A 17,070-nucleotide genomic window follows, 5' to 3' on the forward strand; every position below is an offset into this window, starting at 1 on the left:
TTGATCTAATTATCCTTTTTGAAACCTCTTCTATAGTAAGAAATAACTGTCCCAAATTAGAACTTTTAAACTTTACAAAATAGCTTCAAAATAACTCTATAGTAACATAGTTTTAATTTAATTTTATTTTTAAAATATTTTATTTATTTATTCGAGATAGAGCCAGCATGAGGGTGGGCATTGGGAGAGGGAGAAGCAGGCTCAGGACCTAGGCATCATGACCTGAGCAGAAGGCAGATGCTTCATTGTCTGAGCCACCCAGGTGCTCCAGTAACATAGTTTTTAAACCACAAACTCATGCTTAGCTAAGTTCTTCTTAGTAGCAAAATTCTTACTTCTTATAGTGTGCAAAGGTTGGAAAAAAATTCCAGAAAGTAAAAAGAAAAAAAATTGTTTTTAAGTTTTTTTTTTTAATTTTTATTTTATTTTATTTATGATAGTCATACAGAGAGAGAGAGAGAGAGAGAGGCAGAGACATAGGCAGAGGGAGAAGCAGGCTCCATGCACCGGGAGCCTGACGCGGGATTCGATCCCGGGTCTCCAGGATCGCGCCCTGGGCCAAAGGCAGGCGCCAAACCGCTGCGCCACCCAGGGATCCCTGTTTTTAAGTTTTAAATACTATAAACTACTACTACTTTTTAGAAATTTTGAAAATAGAGAAAATGAGGGGAAAACACTTCTAAGTCTACCACCTCCAGCACAATCACTGGTGTATTTTGGTCTATTTCCTCCCTGTCTTTTTTCATAAGTATATTTTTATATAGTAGCAATTACAGTATATATGTATTCACATCCTGCCCTTTTTTAGTGTTAAGTAAAAAAAAAAAAGCACTTTTCAGGGGTTTAAAAGTATAGACATAACAAGCTCTCCTAAAAACATACATCCGCATCCACTGAATAATGTAACTTCCAATCTAACTCTAAAGCCAAATAGCCAGAAGACCCATTTCTCAAGTTTTCAAATCATCCCCAAATTATACATTCAACTGTTATTTTATCTCCCTTGATGATATAAAAGCAGCAGAAAGTAAAACTACTTTCACATAGTTATTAAACATGTCTCTTATTCCTCAAATTGCCATTTAAAACACATGAAGTATTAGGTCTGTAATATATTAACCTTCAGGCCCAACAATGATCACTTAGAAGCAACAAAGTTACTTCCCTTCCCCTCTTCTTCCCTGGACAATTCAGCCCTAAAGCCCTTTGGTGGAACAGAGTAAGGCAGGCACCCATGCCTGATGCTCAGGAGCCGAGAGAGACCAGAGCAGGGGATCAGAGGCACCAGAGCTTGAGAAGCCAGGGCAGCATCCGTGTAGGAGTGCGGTTGGTGTGGCCAGCAGGGGCCTGAATGAGATCAAGAGGGCAGGCCCTGCAGAAGCACAGCCCACCACAGGATGTTAGCGCTGAGCAAAGTGAAGGGGTAGCCAGGCTGACGGGTGGCCTGGTGGGTCATCAGAGCTGGGCACACCGGCACAGGGTATTGACAAGTGAACCTCACGCTGGACTTCAGCCCATTAGCTGGGTGCCAACATGTAACAGACAAGCTACTCAAACAGAACACCTTGACTGAATCCAGGCTTCCCCCCAGCTGAAAGTAGAGCGTTTTTTTGTTTTTTTGTTTTTTTTTTTTTTTAAGATTTTATTTATTTATTCATGAGAGACACAGAGAGAGAGGAAGAGAGGAAGAGGCACAGGCAGAGAGAGAAGCAGGCTCTTCACAGGAAGCCCAATGTGGAACTTGGTCCCAGGACCCCAGGATCACACACTGAGCAGAAGGCAGATGCTCAACCGCTGAGCCACTCAGGTGTCCCAAGCACAGTGGGAAACCTTTCTGTGAAGCCTTTCATAACCCAAATTGGTGTCAAGTGAAGACTCACTTATCATTAATGTACATGGAAAATTGAGCTTTCCCAGACCCCCCAAAAATAACCTGTTAGGCTTTTCTGATACCTTAGGACACATCTTGCTAACAGATGCACAAAATAAACTGAGCTAAAGCTTACAGATGCAGTGCAAAGTCATGGTGGCTGGAGGCTGAGATGGTCACATGGTTAAGTGGTAGAGACTGCCACAATCTCAGACCCCAGCACTTACACTGTTAGTCTTCTCCATTTTGGCCACTCTGTTATGCAGTGGCATATCGTTGTGGTTTCCATGTAAACTTTACAAACTCATTTATCTCTTACCATGCCATGCCACACATCCTCTATCACCATAGAATCATACTCTGTCTTTTTAAAAAAATTTTTAGAATATTTTATTTATTTACTTGACACAGAGAGAGAGCAAGAGAGCACAGGCAGGAGGAGCAACAGGCAGAGGGAAAGGGAGAAGCAGGCTCCCTGCTGAGCAGGGAGCCTAATGCAGGGCTCAATCCCAGGACCCTAGGATTATGACCTGAGCCAAAGGCAGACACTCAACTGACTGAGCCACCCAGGTGCTGCCCCATGCTTTATTTATTTTTTTTCCATGCTTTATTTTTTAAAGTGACTTTTACAGATCATCATGCTCTCTTGGAATTAAGCATAATAAATTCCAAAAACATTACTATCCAAAACAGGTCAGTTGGAGAACATTCTAGGTCAGTCCTCTTCCACTATAGATGGCAATTTCAGTCATAAATATAAATAAAAGATGACAGAAAAGCCAGGAGTGTGTGGAATCATGGAAGCCAAAGGAAGAGAATCCTTCAAACAGAAAAGAATGGTTAATAGTGACAGATACACCATCAAAAGGTCCAATAAGATAGAAATACCTGAGTGCCTCAGTCGTTGAGCAACTGACTCTCAGTTTTGGCTCAGGTTTTGACCTCAGGGTCCTTGGATTCAGCTCTGTGTCAGACTTCCCACTCAGCAGGGAGTCTGCTTAAGGATTCTCTCTCCCCTTGTCCCTCCTCACCCTGCTTGCGTTTGTGAGTGTGCATTCTCTTGATAGATAGATAGATAGATAGATAGATAGATAGATAGATAGAACAGTTTTTTTTTAATGAAAATAAGCTTTATTACATCAAGTAATAAATACATACAAAGATGCAAACAGTTTTAGTCATTTTCTTCCAGATGTTTGGATCAACTTACAGGAAAAGCAGAACTGAAATCCACAGTCTTAGAAAGGAAAATTTTGGTGGGGGAGGGGGGTTCTTGTTAGGTTAGGTTTGGTAGGTTGCTCTTTCTTCTGTATTTATAACTTGTGCATTTTTTAAATTGACCTCAAAGCACTAATAGTCATGCAAGCAAATGCTTAATTAAGCTCAAAAGAAGTTACATTAAGCAGAATCCACACCATGTGGCAAACGTATGCACTCAAAACAAAACCCTCAGAGTTGTATTAGCTTATGAAAGATAATGTAAAACAATCTGAGTAACTTAAGTCTACTCCAAAAAGAGGATGAAAGGAGCTGGGATATCTGCTGTGAGATAGGGATCTTTTACGTGCATCTTTTAAATCAATGCTTTAAAAAAAAGAAAACAAAAAAATAAAAATGCTTCAAAAATAAAAATAAAAATAAAAACAAAAAACCCTGGGTAATTCCTATTTAAAATGTAAATCCTAGTCAACTGCAAAGTATTTCTCAATCTCAGAGACTCATGAACCATGGGAGGGACACGGGAAGGAGAAACCAAACTGTTACCGTTTTGAAAACAAGAGTTTCATCTGAACATGGGAGATGAGCTGTAACTTCTGGTCTTGGAAGAAGATGGAAAACCTTCCACGCTGATAGGCAGCTAGGACCTGGCATTCCGTTCCGTCTCAGCCAAGCACTCTCGAACCAGTCCTCTGGCGTGAATGATGCCTCGTTTTAGTCTCTCCATGGGGCTCTTGCTCCCTGCATAGGTGGGTCTAATCTCTTTCCCCAACTCTTCAATGATGGCCAGCAGCTCAGCATATTTGCTTTGGGGTACCTGGCTGTTCCCAGTTCCCTGAGTATAACCTAGAGATGGTGGCCTGTAGTCACTCAGCAGCTGGCGGTACTGGGAGGATGTGGCCATACTGGTGGAGGGTGGGTGGACACTCCCAGCGGCGCTGAGGGAGGCGGCGGGCATGTGCGCGGCCAAGTTCGGTTTGTAAGACATCCATAAGACAGGTTTTTAAGAATCATTTTATAAAAGGAATACCTTGGTGGCTCAGTGGTTCAATGTCTGCCTTTGGCTCATGTCATGATCCCGGGGGTCCTGGGATCAACTCCCTGCAGGGAGCCTGCTTCTCCCTCTGCCTGTGTCTCTGTCTCTCTCTCTCTCTCTCTGTGCCTCTCATGAATAAATAAATAAAATCTTTTTAAAAAATTTTTTTAAAAAGGTAAAGACTTGAGTGTCTATTGGTCATTAGGATCTGGGCAAGAGCAGGGTCAATGGCATGAGGAACTAAGAAGTGGATGGGGAAAAAAAAGAATGGGAACAGCAACTGGATACAATCCTTTCAAGGAGTTTATCCACGTTAGGCAAGTGGACAACAGAGTAGGGTTCAGCTAACCAGGAACACACGGTTCAGGAAAGCTTTTTGGGGTGGGAATAGAGAAGAATTAAGCTTGTTTAAACACTAGTAGAAAGGAGTCAGTAGAGAAGAGAAAAACAAAGGTCTGAGAGCTAAGCCAAAAAGGGAGAGAGGGTGCAGCACCCGACTGGAGCTGCAGGGATTAGCATGTGACAGGAAGAGGGACAGCTCTTCCACTGGAACAGAAGGGAATGAGGAAAGAAAGGTAAGGATGTGCATTTGAAGGTGGAAGGGCTGTACACTGATGAATGTCCCCTCTGATGACTGCTCTTCTCCCTTTGAAATTACAGGTGAGATTACCTGCTGACAGTAACTTGAGAGGGGAAAAAACAGAGGTAGAGAAAGTTTAAGATAGGCATGGTGTAGAAAAAAGAAGCAAGAATCTCCAGGTTCCCTAAGCAGAGAGTTCTTAAAAAGAAGAGTTAGGAACTAAACCTTTGAGAACATGAAACTTTTTTTTTTTTAAGATTTTACTCATTTATCCATGAGTGACACAGTGAGAGAGAGGCAGATACACAGGCAGAGGGAGAAGCAGACTCCCTGTGGGGAGCCCAATGCAGGACTCGATCGCAGGACCCCAGGATCATGACCTGAGCCAAGGCAGACACTCAACCACTGAGCCACCCAGGCATCCTGAAACATGAAACTAGATGGGAAACTGTAAATGAGCAGAAAGGACAAAACCAAGTAATGACTGGGCGAAAGCCTAGGGAGAGCTAACAGGATCAGGATAATGTGGACCACAGATACCATGGAAGGAAAATGTCCTAAAAAGAAAAGGATGAGGCACATCAGTGTCTTCTAAGTAAGAAGACTAAAGACTGAGAAAGGTCAGCAAGGACAGATAACAGGTAGCTAAAGCTTAGGAAGATAATCAGTGAGCAAATGGAGCAAGGACTGATACAACATCTACTGTAAAGTCAGTGAGAAGATTAAAGACAAAAGGACTAATTAACTTCAAACACAATGTTTTTAAGTTGGGGGAAGAAACCTATATATTTTTAAAAAGTGCAGCCAAAAAAAAGAAGGATAAATACATGGAAGAGGGCTTGGGGAAAGTTCAGTGAAGCTTCTTCATGGAAGAAAGAGGCTTAGGAGTCGGAGAAGGATGGCAGCTCTGATGGAAGTGGAAGAAAGATAAGAGGGTGTGTGTAGCATAATGAAGACTCAGACCAAGTCAGGTAAACTCTCTCATACCAAGTCAGAGAAGCTTGCTCATGAGGTACTAGGCCTTAATCTATGAAAATAAAATAGCCTGGCTATTTTAGAGAAAAAAGCCTGGCTACTTGAGGATAAAGTCTTTAAGAGCTGCTTAATGGTTGGACATTGGACTGAAGTTATAGCATGATTCATAGAGGGTCTGGCCTATGTGATTCTTCATCTCCCTCCTAAAGCTGGACATGAGAGTGAACAAAATAAGCTGGGGCCAAAGACAGGAAAACTAGGATTTTTCTCCACTCAGGGGAAAGACTCGCTTCTTGGTGTGCATAATGGAAGATCAGTGGAGCCAAGCAATCTGGTGATATGATGAGGGCAAAACTGAAGTCTCAGATACCAGGTGAAGGAGAGGCATGTTTGTGGGGGAGAGGCATGTTTGTTGGGGAGAAACTGGGCTTAAGGGAATCAACAAACACAAGAAAAGTAGGAACACATAATATTAACAGGAGAAGAGATAGGGTGAATGATCATAAATTTTTGGGGTCGGGGGAATCAAAGAGGGATCATTTAAGGGCAGGAACAGCAGAAGCATATGTTGACCTGGCTTCACAGACTAGGCACACACCATGCCCAAGATTCTGGAGCCTGCTTAGTGAGAGAGGACTGCCTATTGAATCGAGTCCTTCCTCCTGCACTATAGGTCAATGTTTAATGAACTGTCCTAACCAAACCCAGGGCAAGAAATACATTTGTTGTCACCACACGCGCACGCGCGCACACACACACACCTCAGAAACAGAAGTTGCACAAAACAATTACCCTTACTACAATACGATAAAGTAAAACATAAAGTTAACATAAAATATTATGTTATCATGATACAAATACATCTAAAATTCCAAAATAAGTAATATAAAAATTAAAATTAGAAAAGATTCAATGTAATGCAACAAGTGACCTTTCCTGTTCATAAATTAATTACAGTCTGAAAAACACAAAAACAGTACATACTTATCAGGTTCACTACAGAGTCTTTTATTCTTTTGCTTTAAATTGGGTCAGGGTTGAAAATCCTAGTTGAAACAATAAGTTGATGTGAATGGCAAAAATAGTACTACATTCTTTCTACTTTGCAATGGATTCTTTGGTCTTAATAGAAAATGATGATAAGCAATGTCATATAATCATTCTTCAGAGTAGTTGAAGATCTAAGCCACAAAAATTCATTTTCTTGACAAACTAAAAGCCCAGTGCAACTTAGAATATCTGTGATCACACCACTTTGGACTGTGGTATCTGTACCAGACTACAGCCACCTTATCAGCATTGATGAAACATCCCATAATGGTACAGAATGGAGGTATATCATCGCTAAGAGGTGAAATCTTAGTGTTCAGTTGATTTATCATCAAAAGTAATAAACATAACATCCATGCATTCTAGATGAATATTTTTTTCCAACAGGTATGTAGCCATTTTTCTCTTATGCCAGTGATAGGCAACTAAATAAAACAATAATGAATCTTTCCCAGGAATGGTCCTGGGAAAAGAAAACTGAGAAAATTTTACTTTTTTTCTTTGAAAATACTTGAAAAGGCTTACTGAAAAGTCTAGTATCTTTTTAATTTTACGATTTTGCTACATTTTGCTTGACCTTGAATTATGCTAGTCTAAATGAACGGTGGAATGAGAACCACTGCATTATGATCATGTGCAAATGGACCATCCCTTTAATTCACATAATGTTCCTCTTTTGTTCCATGTTACCCCTTACAGTTGAAGTAGGAACCAGAGAAAATGGAGTTTCAATAAACACTGTTGCAGAGCAGGCTGTGGCATTTCCTCTCAGCAGGTCATCTTATCATTGGCCTTAACAGACCCTTATATAATCAGAGTATTAAAGAATACAGATAAATATTTCAAAATAAAATTATACTTCACATTGCTAAGTAACCAATTCAGACATATCCTAGATAACCAGAGTTTTTTGTTTTTTCACTCTGGTGGAAAAAAAGAAAGAGAAGAAAAAGCACATCTAAGTAGCTGCAAGAATCATACACACATAACCCAATCTGTTCTAAATTTTAACATCCACAAAGCAAAAAATCCAGACACATGCCATTTCTATGAATTTAAACTTCAAAGGAAAATTGATAATTTTCCTCTATATCTGTTGTAAAAACGTTTATCACTGTTATAAAAACCTCAAAATATAACTTAAAAAAATAGAGCATGGGGTGCCTGGGTGGCTCAGTCAGTTCAATGTCTGCCTTTGGCTCAGGTCAGGGTCTCGGGGTCCTGGGCACAGGGTTGGGCTTCCTGCTTTGCAGGGGAGTCTGTTTCTCTCTCTCCTCTACCCCTCCCCTCTGCTTGTGTTCTTTTGCTTTCTCTCTCAAATAAATAAATAAAATCTTTTTAAAAAAAATAGAGCATAAATGATAACCTTTAACTAATATAAGTGGCTTTATGCTGCCTGAACTGAATGCCAAAAAGTCTATTTTCAGGCTGCTATCCAGGAATCTAATAAGGAAAAAAATACTGAATTTCTTCCTCAAAAATAGAGAATGCAAGAGAAACATCTGGGATAGCTAGATGTTTATACATCTAGCTTACAAAGTAAGTCCTTTGTATTTCCTTCTCCTATCTCACCATGATTTACTACTTAATCCTCCAATCTTACAATCTGCTATAATGCCTAAGAAGTGAAGAGGAAAACTTCATGTTTTCTTTTCCTCAGGATAAAAATTACTCATTTAAGTCAGAGAGGAAAAAGACAAAAAAGATTCCATCCTGTCTAACCCTCTGGGTCCCAGTGCAGGCACTCCTTCAAGTTTTGGTTTTTTATTCCACGCAGTGTTCAATATTCCCCACTTTAATTGAGGCAAACAGATCACTATTTTACTGGTTTAATGAGGAGCACTGAATACTGAAATATATTTTCAAACATAGTTTTGGTCCTGACATTGTACTACTTAGTCTATTTCTCTGTATCTCAGGTCCCAAAACAATAAAGGGAATACATTCCACCTACTCTATATGACATATGGAGGGATGAATTTAAAATTTTCATGTTGCCTGCAGGAGGTGCAACGTTGAAGAACTTTTTAAAATTTTTTTAACTCAACTTACAAATCTAAATACTTGAAAAGAACACCCCTTATGAGAGGATCAGCCAAATGTGGCCCACCACTTGTATTTGTATGGTCTCTGAGAAAAGACTGGTTTTTATGATTTTTAAACGGCTGAAAAAAAATTAAAAAAGCATAATATTCTGTGACACATGAAAATTATATGAAATTCAAATTTCAGTGTCCGTAAATAAATTTTTATTGGAACACAGCCCATGCTCATTTATTGAAGTATTGTCTCTGGCTCTTTTCAGCAGAATTGAGTACTTAGAGAGATGTATGGCCCACAGAGTCTAAAATATTTACTATCTAGCCCTTTACAGAAAAAGTTTGCCATTCCCTGCCTTAAGAGACCATACATTTATTTGAATGATACTACAAATTAGGAAAATATTTTTGAGTCTGTTTTTGAAAATGCTTTCAAAGCCATAACACATTCTTTTGAGTCTCTTCAGTCATGGCAAATCTTCATTCTTTGAAAGTGAGTATGAATTTTGGAGATGGGTAAGCCACTTGGAGCCAAAGTTGAATAAGATTGGTTATCAAGATGAATCAACCAACAAACATTTATTAATAATCTATATTTGGGGGCAGCCCGGGTGGCTCAGCAGTTTAGCAACGCCTTCAGCCCAGGGTGTGATCCTGGAGACCCAGGATTGAGTCCCACAGTCGGGCTCCCTGCAAGGAGCCTGCTTCTCCCTCTGCCTGTGTCTCTGCCTCCTCTCTCTCCTTCTATGTCTCTCGTGGACAAATAAAATCTTTAATAAAAAATCTATATTTGGGATGCCTGGGTGGCTCAGCAGTTGAGTGTGTCTGCCTTCAGCTCAGGATGTGATCCCAGCCAGAGTCCCTGGATCAAGTCCCAGATGGAGCTCCCTACAAGAAGCCTGCTTCTTCCTCTGCCTGTATGTGTGTGTGTGTGTTTTTTTTAAAGATGTTATTTATTTATTCATTAGAGACACAGAGAGAGAGAGGCAGAGACACAGGCAGAGGGAGAAGCAGGCTCCATGCAGGGAGCCCGATGTGGGACTTGATCCCGGGTCTGCAGGATCACGCCCTGGACTGAAGGCGGCGCTTAAACCGCTGAGCCACCAGGGCTGCCCTCTGCCTGTGTTTTTGTGTCTCTCATGAATAAATAAATGAAATCTTAAAAAATATGTATATATTTATGGGAAGTGAAGATCTCTTCTGAAAAAAAAAAAAGCAGTATCTCTGACTTCCAATCACGTGAAGGTATAGTCATGTTTTCATAGCTTTGACTAAAGGTATATAAGCTATATAGGCATAGAAATACAAAGCACAGAGGAAGGGGAGCACCTGGGTGGCTCAGTCAGTTATGCATCAGATTTCTGATCCTAGCTCAGGTCTTGGTCTCAGGGTCGTGAGTCAAAAAGAAAGAAAGAAAGGAAGAAAGGAAGGAAGAAAGAACAGAGGAGGAAAAGTAATTCTGTAATAAAACTAGAAGATCTACTTTCCTGTGTGGCTGTGAATATGCTGTAAAGTTGTGTTATTTTTACAAAGAGGAACTCTGATAATACTTCAGGCAATATGCTTTTGGAATTAATGAGTGACTCCCAAATAAAATATTATTTTATGTAGTTTATTTTTTATTTACTTTTATATTTTATTTTGAAGTAATCTCTATACCCAACATGGGGCCCGAACTCAAAATCCCAAACCAGCCAGGCATGACCCCCAAATAAAGTTTTAAAAGAACAGGATTCATTGGGTTGTAAAAATTGCTGCTTAATCCTTCAATTAAAACCCATATTATTGATTTATAATCACAATTTAGAAGACAAAATTAGCATCAATAAATCAATCAATAATTCTTTTCACTCAAACAAAGCAAACCATTTATCCCTGGCCCTCTTCATTTCTAATTCCATATGCTTTCCCTGAGCAATTTCATCTGCTCTTAAGGTTTCAATGACCACTTTACTGGTTAACTCTGAAATTTGCATCACTAATCTCAGCCTCCTCCTAGGCTCTTGATCCCCCCTGACATTTCTACCTTAAGTGTCCAGAGGCACTTCAAACTCAGCATGTTCAAAACTGAAACAGTGCTCTTCCTCCCACAAGAAAAAAAATAAAACAAGTTCCTCTATCCAGTTTCCCAAGCCAAGAAACGAAGTCATTTACTTTTCTGTTCACCTCCAAAGCCAATCACTTTTTAAGCAGAGTCAATTCTGTATCTTGATCATCCTGTCCTCTCCTCTTCACCTCTATGAGGATTTTTCCGCTCCAGGCCCTTATTTATCCTCTCTTATCTGGACCATTTCAATACCATTAGCCTCCTAACTTATCTCTCTACCTTTTGCTTGTCTCCATCCAGTCCAGCCTCCATCCATACCCCACCATGTTATCTGTCTTCATTACCTCAAATCCTTCCCTGGCTCTCTATTGTCTTTAGAATCAAGTCCAAAGTTCCCAGCATGAAACACAAGCTTTTTACTCTGTGGCACCAGCAGACTTTTCTCTCTCTCTCTCTCTCTCTCTCTCTCTTTTTAAAATATTTTATTTATTTATTCATGAGAGACGGGGGGGGGGGGGGGGGGGGGGGCGAAGGCAGAGGCTCCCTGTATGGAGCCTGACGTGGGACTCAATCCCAGGTCTCCAGAATCAGGCCCTGGGCTGAAGGCGGCGCTAAACCGCTGAGCCACCCGGGCTGCCCCTATTTTAAAGTTTTAAAACCACCTTTAACACATTCTATAGTGAGAGATTTTGCCAAACTGGACAAATCTTCATTATTCCAAATGAGAGGCACCAAAACCCCAATGCTTACCTCATTTCTAGCAATTTCAGTGATCCTAACCCAGTTAGCAAGCAAGCTCAGCATATTTCTTTTTCTAGGTTATTTCCAGGCACCATGCCCTCTAGCCCAGCTTCTCACCTCCATAAACTCTGACCTTTAGTCAATAAACTACAACATATTCCTCACAAATGCCATATACTTTCACATCATCCATATCTTCTGCTCCCTTCCCTGACTCAGTTAACTCTTATTCACCCTTCAAAGCCAAATTCAATTATGGTATCTTCTCTCTAATCTTCCTCCTTATCATATATAGAATTATTTTCCCTCATCATTGTTCCCACTAAATTCTATCTCTATATAACTCAGCACACTAAAATTGCAGGGACTCCTTTACATGTCTGGTTATAAGCTTCTTGAAGGCAGGGAAGCGTCTTTTCTTGAATCTAACATTTAACCTATGGTCTGAGAACAGACATTTTAAACTTCTTGTTGAAAAATAATCACTTCTTCTATTGATAAGATAATGCCATAATTGTAGTATGAGTGACTGAGGTTTTTTTTTCTTTTTTTTTTTTTTTTTTTAAGATTTTATTTGAGAGAGAGACACAGAGATAGAGCACAAGAAGAGAGGAAAAGGAGAAACAGGTTCCCCACAAAGCAGGGAACCTGATAGGGGACTCGATCCCAGGACCCTGGGATCATGACCTGAGCCAAAGGGCAGACACTTAACCATCGAGCCACCCAGGAGCACTGTGACTGCAAGTTTAGAAACAGAAAGAATCCCAAGTCATTCATGGGTGGTGGGGGTGGGGGTGGGGTAATAGTCTTCTATACAAAATATAATTAAATTGTGGCTTGGACAAACCTCCATCCACATCTTGTAACACCAGTTTCTTTCTTTTTTTCTTTTTAAGATTCTATTTATTTATTTATTCATGAGAGACAGAGAGAAAGAGAAAGAGAGGCAGAGACGCAGGCAGAGGGAAAAAGCAGGCTCCATGCAGGGAGCCTGACCTGGGACTGGATCCTGGGACTGGATCCTGGGACTTGATTCTGGGACTCCAGGATCATGCCCTGGGCCAAAGGCAGGCGCTAAAGTGCTGAGCCACCCAGGGATCCCCAACACCAGTTTCTTTCTATGTCTCTTTCTCTCCTTTGTGAAGAAGTTATTTCTAGAACTCTCTTTTAAATACACATTGGATTTTATCAGTATTTCACTCACAGAACTTGAAATTCAGTATAATGCAAAAGTTTGGATTAGGACTTCTGGAGTCTAACTGGTCTGAATACTAGCTCTGCTGCCTAGGCTGTTTGATAGGGGTGTTACTCAACCTCATGTCTCTCAATGAGGACACCAAAATAATGACACCTCTCATGGTGCTGTTGTAAGGATTAAATAAGCTAATCCATGTAGAGAATTTAGAATACTGCCTGGCTCAGAGTAGGTCCCAATAAATACTGACTGGTGTAATCATCAGTTTTAAAAACAGTTTTCTTGCTACTTATTTTAGCCCACTTGGTAGTGTTAATGTCCTAGAAGGAAGGAATTGTATTCTGCTCATACAGGAATACTAGGGAAGCGCTAAAACTGTGCCTTCGAATATAACAGATGCTCAATAAACAATGTGACCATAAAGGCTTCAGACCTCCAAGAGCGGCAAATTTAAATTACAGCAAAATTTATATATGGAGTACATATTTAAAATGATGTTTTAAGTAGTTTCAAAACACTCATCTTCCACTGAACTGCTGAAACGTAAAGCTTTTAAGACAACACAAAAATTATATTCACTAGGAACTTTCCCTCTACACCATCTGATTTGCTCTTAACCAATGGTATCTATCCAATGGTCTAAAATTCTTGTCTAGAAGACATGTTATAGATCATTTAAAATGCAATTCCCAGGTTTAGAAAATTCTATTATTGTCACATCAAAAACACTAACACTGTTCCTTTAGATCTGCATCTTAAGAAATCTATTGCCACCGTCAACATAAAAACGCTAACGAAAGGCCACCAGACACAATTACTACATTTCCTGGTTTCTGCCTGGGAAACTACTTCAGAACACACCTACAAGTATCCCCAGTAAATGTCTGCTGGTTACAAACTGCTATTCCCTTTTTTACTTCCACTTTCTCCCTAAAACCCCTCACTCCTTCATACCCAAGGAAAAGAAAGCAAATATCTATAATAAAGATTGTACCAAAAAAAAAAAAAAAGAGCTACACATTAATTTTGTTTTGAAGGACTAAAATCTTATGAAAGTCTTGATTTGAAGCAATACTCCCAGCTTACTTTACTAGGTAACAAAGTATAATTACTTAAAGCAAAAAAGATTATTTGAGGGGATTCCTGGGTGGCTCAGCAGTTTAGCACCGCCTTCAGCCCAGGGCCTGATCCTGGAGACCTGGGATTGAGTCCCACGTCGGGTTCCCTGCATGGAGCCTGCTTCTCCCTCTGTGTCTCTGTCTCTGTGTGTGTGTGTGTGTCTCTCATAAATAAATAAATTAAAAATCTTAAAAAAAAAAAAAAGATTATTTGGTACCGAACTTAAGGATAAATAATTCAGTAACAGTGCGTGGATAATATGTGCCATTCTAGAAAAGTTCATTGATCAGTTAAAAATGGACCACACTCCAAACAATGGTGATGGGGGGGGGGGGGGTTAAACAATTTATTTACTCAGTAACAGAGATTTTGGGCTTTATCTAAAACACCGGAGGTGAAACACTAGCTTTGGGATAAAGGTTTACAGAGTGCCCACCGTGCGCCCGGCATTTAGTAGTTGCTTTACAGAATATGCCTGCTGCCGGTGCACAAATGACAAAACCTAACATTTATTTACGGATTGCTCTCATTTATCTCCTTTGACCCTCAGAACACCCCTGGGCGTGAGCATCCCAGATTTCCAGTTGAGGAAAAGAGGCCCAGAAAAGCCGACCCGCCCGAGGTATCGCATCTGTTCTGTGGTCCTGGCCGCCACTCCGGCCCCTGACTCATCGAATCACCATCCGCGATCCCAGTTACTCAAAAGTTCTTGGAGTTTCCATTGTCCGATTGTAAGATCAAAATTCTACCGACTTTCCATGCTGTGCTCGTCAGATTCTGTTAAGAATCAAAACTCAGAAAAAAGCAAGAAACGCGTAAAAGTGCACCGCCTCAGCCCGCGGACGCTCAGGCTCCCAGCGCGGCTCCTGGTGGAGGGCGCCCCCGCCCCGCAGCGCACTCCCGGCCCCCGACGTGGGTGAGCGGCGCCGAGACGCCCCGCGGGCTCCGCCACAGCCGCCGCGGCCCGCCCGCAGGGCTCCCGGGGCCCGTCGTCGCGGTCCCCCGGGGCCAGGGGAGCCCAGACCCCACACCTCGGCGCCGACCCCTCCGCGCGCCCGACGCCCGACGCCCGGTGAGCGACCCCCACCGCCGCGAGGGAGCGAGGCCCCCGGCCGCAGCAGAGCCCGCCCCGCGCCGCCCCGCGCCGCCCCGCGCCTACCTGCCCTCGGCGTCCACGCCGCCCCCGCGGCCGCGCCGCGCAGCTCCCGTCCCTCCGCCGAGGCGCCAGGTCCCCGCGCTCGCACTCGCGGTCGGCTCCGTCCCGCCCCCGCAGGCCCCGCCGAGGCCCCGCCCCCGCCCGGCCCACCCCGGCTCTTATTGGCTCCTCTCTGCGCCCCCACGCCTCGGCCCGCCCCCGGCACCGCCCGGGAACCGTCGAGAGGCGGACCTCCCCGTGCGAGCCCGCGCGGAGCCGGAACCGTGCCCCGGACCCCGGACGCCCCCGGACGCCCCCGCCGCCCCGCCGCCCCGCCGCAGGCAGAGGCCTCAAGCCAGAGCCCCATGGGGTCGCCGTGCCTGCGGCCCTACTAGCCCCACGGCGATGGACCTGAACTTCACATGAAAGCTGACGCTCCACAGCCACCTAGTTGATCGAGGAATCCAAATGGCACCTCGTTCAAGGAAACCATAAAACTCTCTCCTGCCACCGCAGTTGCAGTCCAGTGCCACCTTGGAAAGTAGATGCAAATAACGCTCCGAACGCCTGAGGTTTGAAGCCCCAGCACTGGGAGGCCTTTGATACTCCCAGTGCCTGAGGTCGGCCCCCACGCCCTGTTGCGATACACACGCCTAGGCACTACGCCTCCTACACGCTCTTGCTCAGGTATGTGCATGGCGCGGTGCCCACCGCGAGCGGCAGCCCAGTTTCACTGAGGCTGCGAGTCCGGATGCGTTGAGCCTGTTTCCCAGGCACTCGGTAACCACCCCACCCCACCTCGTCCCGCCCCATTCCACCTCACCCCACCCCACCCCACCGCACCCCACCAGAGTCTCTAGGGTCTGATGACCAAAATCTTCCTACATCTGTTCACAGAGAGGTACCAAAATAGAAGACTGCCTGCCAGGAAGAGAGGTGTTTAGTTACACATCACAGATGACTGTCACAAGCCAACTTAGCCAAAGCAGTAAAAGCCGCATGCCCCACACCATTGTGAAACTATGAGCTGTGGACAATGAAACAGGAATTGCCTTCTATGATGGGAGAGAAAAAAAAAAAAAAAGTATTGACAAGACATTTAAAAAATCGTGTCTTGATGAGGAAATGAATGTCAATATTGTTTGTAGTAAATTCTGAACAATGATCTTCATGGACTACCCCCCTCAGCCTCCCCAAATCTTCCTATATTTAGAAAACTTCCCAAACAGTTGTTCAAGATGAACTTTTAAACTAGAATGGTGTGATTTTAAAACTTATTTCAAAATTCAAATTGATTTCAGAGTTCAGACTTTGCATTCAGGAAAATTATTTGGCAAAATGAGGCCAAATGAATTCCAAGTACCCAAATATAAAATCAAATCTGGCCTAGGTTCTATGGCTGTAATAAAAGAATTAAGATGTATGTATTCTACTGCCCCCTCATGGGTAAGATGGAGATATAACTGACAGTAGTTAATGCCTTTTAAGTCTGAGAATGCCTTTTAAGTCTGAGAATAGAATGCCTTTTAAGTCTTAGCAATCTGTATTACTTTGATGACATAGAGGACAAGGTAAAATCAAATCAGGTTCTCTAAGGGACTTAAATACTCAGTAAACAGAGTTCAACTTCAGAAACCAGAGAGAGGATTCTTACACTAGGACTAGTATAAACACGCAGTCAGGATCACACCCATGCTTAGGGTTACTTGTATAGAATGTGGAAACAAGCAGGAATTTGCCTTTAATTTTTTTTTCCATTTGAAAAGTCTTTACCCACTGAGATGTTTTAAAATCTTCTTTTTCACATTTGTATCCACCCATCCTACCACTTCACACTGTGAACAACTTGAGAGTAGAAATGAAATCTTATTCTTGATACCTTTGTTGTGTAAATTGTACCTGATACTTGAGCTGTTCAATCAGTAGTTCTTTAATAATTACTATCAGCCCAGCCACTAGATGGCAACACAGTTGTATGTGTAGAAGTATAGTCTAGCTAATTGGAATTCTACCTGGCCTTGAGTAAACAGGCAGGTTTCTAAAAAGTTATGTGTACGTCTTATTT

The 17,070-nt window shown here is 42.3% G+C and overlaps 3 protein-coding genes across 7 annotated transcripts in view; 1 reads left to right on the top strand and 2 right to left on the bottom strand.

Annotated features, from left to right (window-relative positions):
* Nucleotides 1–15,136, bottom strand: part of DENND2C (DENN domain containing 2C) — an 83,171-nt gene extending 68,035 nt beyond the window's left edge. For 2 of the 5 annotated variants that reach the window (XM_035700629.2, XM_049095526.1), the window contains exon 1: nt 15,030–15,120. The gene's annotated coding sequence lies outside the window, so the exon portion shown is untranslated. Of the gene's footprint in view, nt 1–15,029 lie in introns of all 5 variants that reach the window. The other 3 variants (XM_025453438.3, XM_049095527.1, XM_049095525.1) reach the window with 3 other exon arrangements.
* On the bottom strand, nt 1,299–8,809 carry LOC112664167 (cyclin-dependent kinase 2-associated protein 1-like). Its single transcript, XM_049095531.1, has one exon. It carries the CDS (start codon nt 4,074–4,076, stop codon nt 3,729–3,731), a length of 348 nt encoding a protein of 115 aa, XP_048951488.1. The 5' UTR covers nt 4,077–8,809; the 3' UTR covers nt 1,299–3,728.
* Nucleotides 5,654–16,428, top strand: LOC112664168 (basic proline-rich protein-like). The gene is made up of 3 exons (XM_049095355.1): nt 5,654–5,675; nt 14,656–15,692; nt 15,903–16,428. The coding sequence occupies exons 1-2, from the start codon at nt 5,654–5,656 to the stop codon at nt 15,429–15,431; spliced, it is 798 nt and encodes a 265-aa protein (XP_048951312.1). The 3' UTR covers nt 15,432–15,692; nt 15,903–16,428.
* Nucleotides 16,429–17,070: the final 642 nt, after the last annotated feature.

This window comes from Canis lupus, chromosome 17 (assembly GCF_003254725.2).
Source record: "Canis lupus dingo isolate Sandy chromosome 17, ASM325472v2, whole genome shotgun sequence".
NCBI lineage: Eukaryota > Metazoa > Chordata > Mammalia > Carnivora > Canidae > Canis > Canis lupus.

Coding starts and splice junctions, on each gene's coding strand:
- LOC112664167 (XM_049095531.1), bottom strand. CDS start 4,076: ATGTCTTACAAACCGAACTTGGCCGCGCACATGCCCGCCGCCTCCCTC.
- LOC112664168 (XM_049095355.1), top strand. CDS start 5,654: ATGAAGACTCAGACCAAGTCAG. Junction 5,676..14,655: donor GAAGACTCAGACCAAGTCAG/GTAAACTCTCTC, acceptor GATTCTGTTAAG/AATCAAAACTCAGAAAAAAG.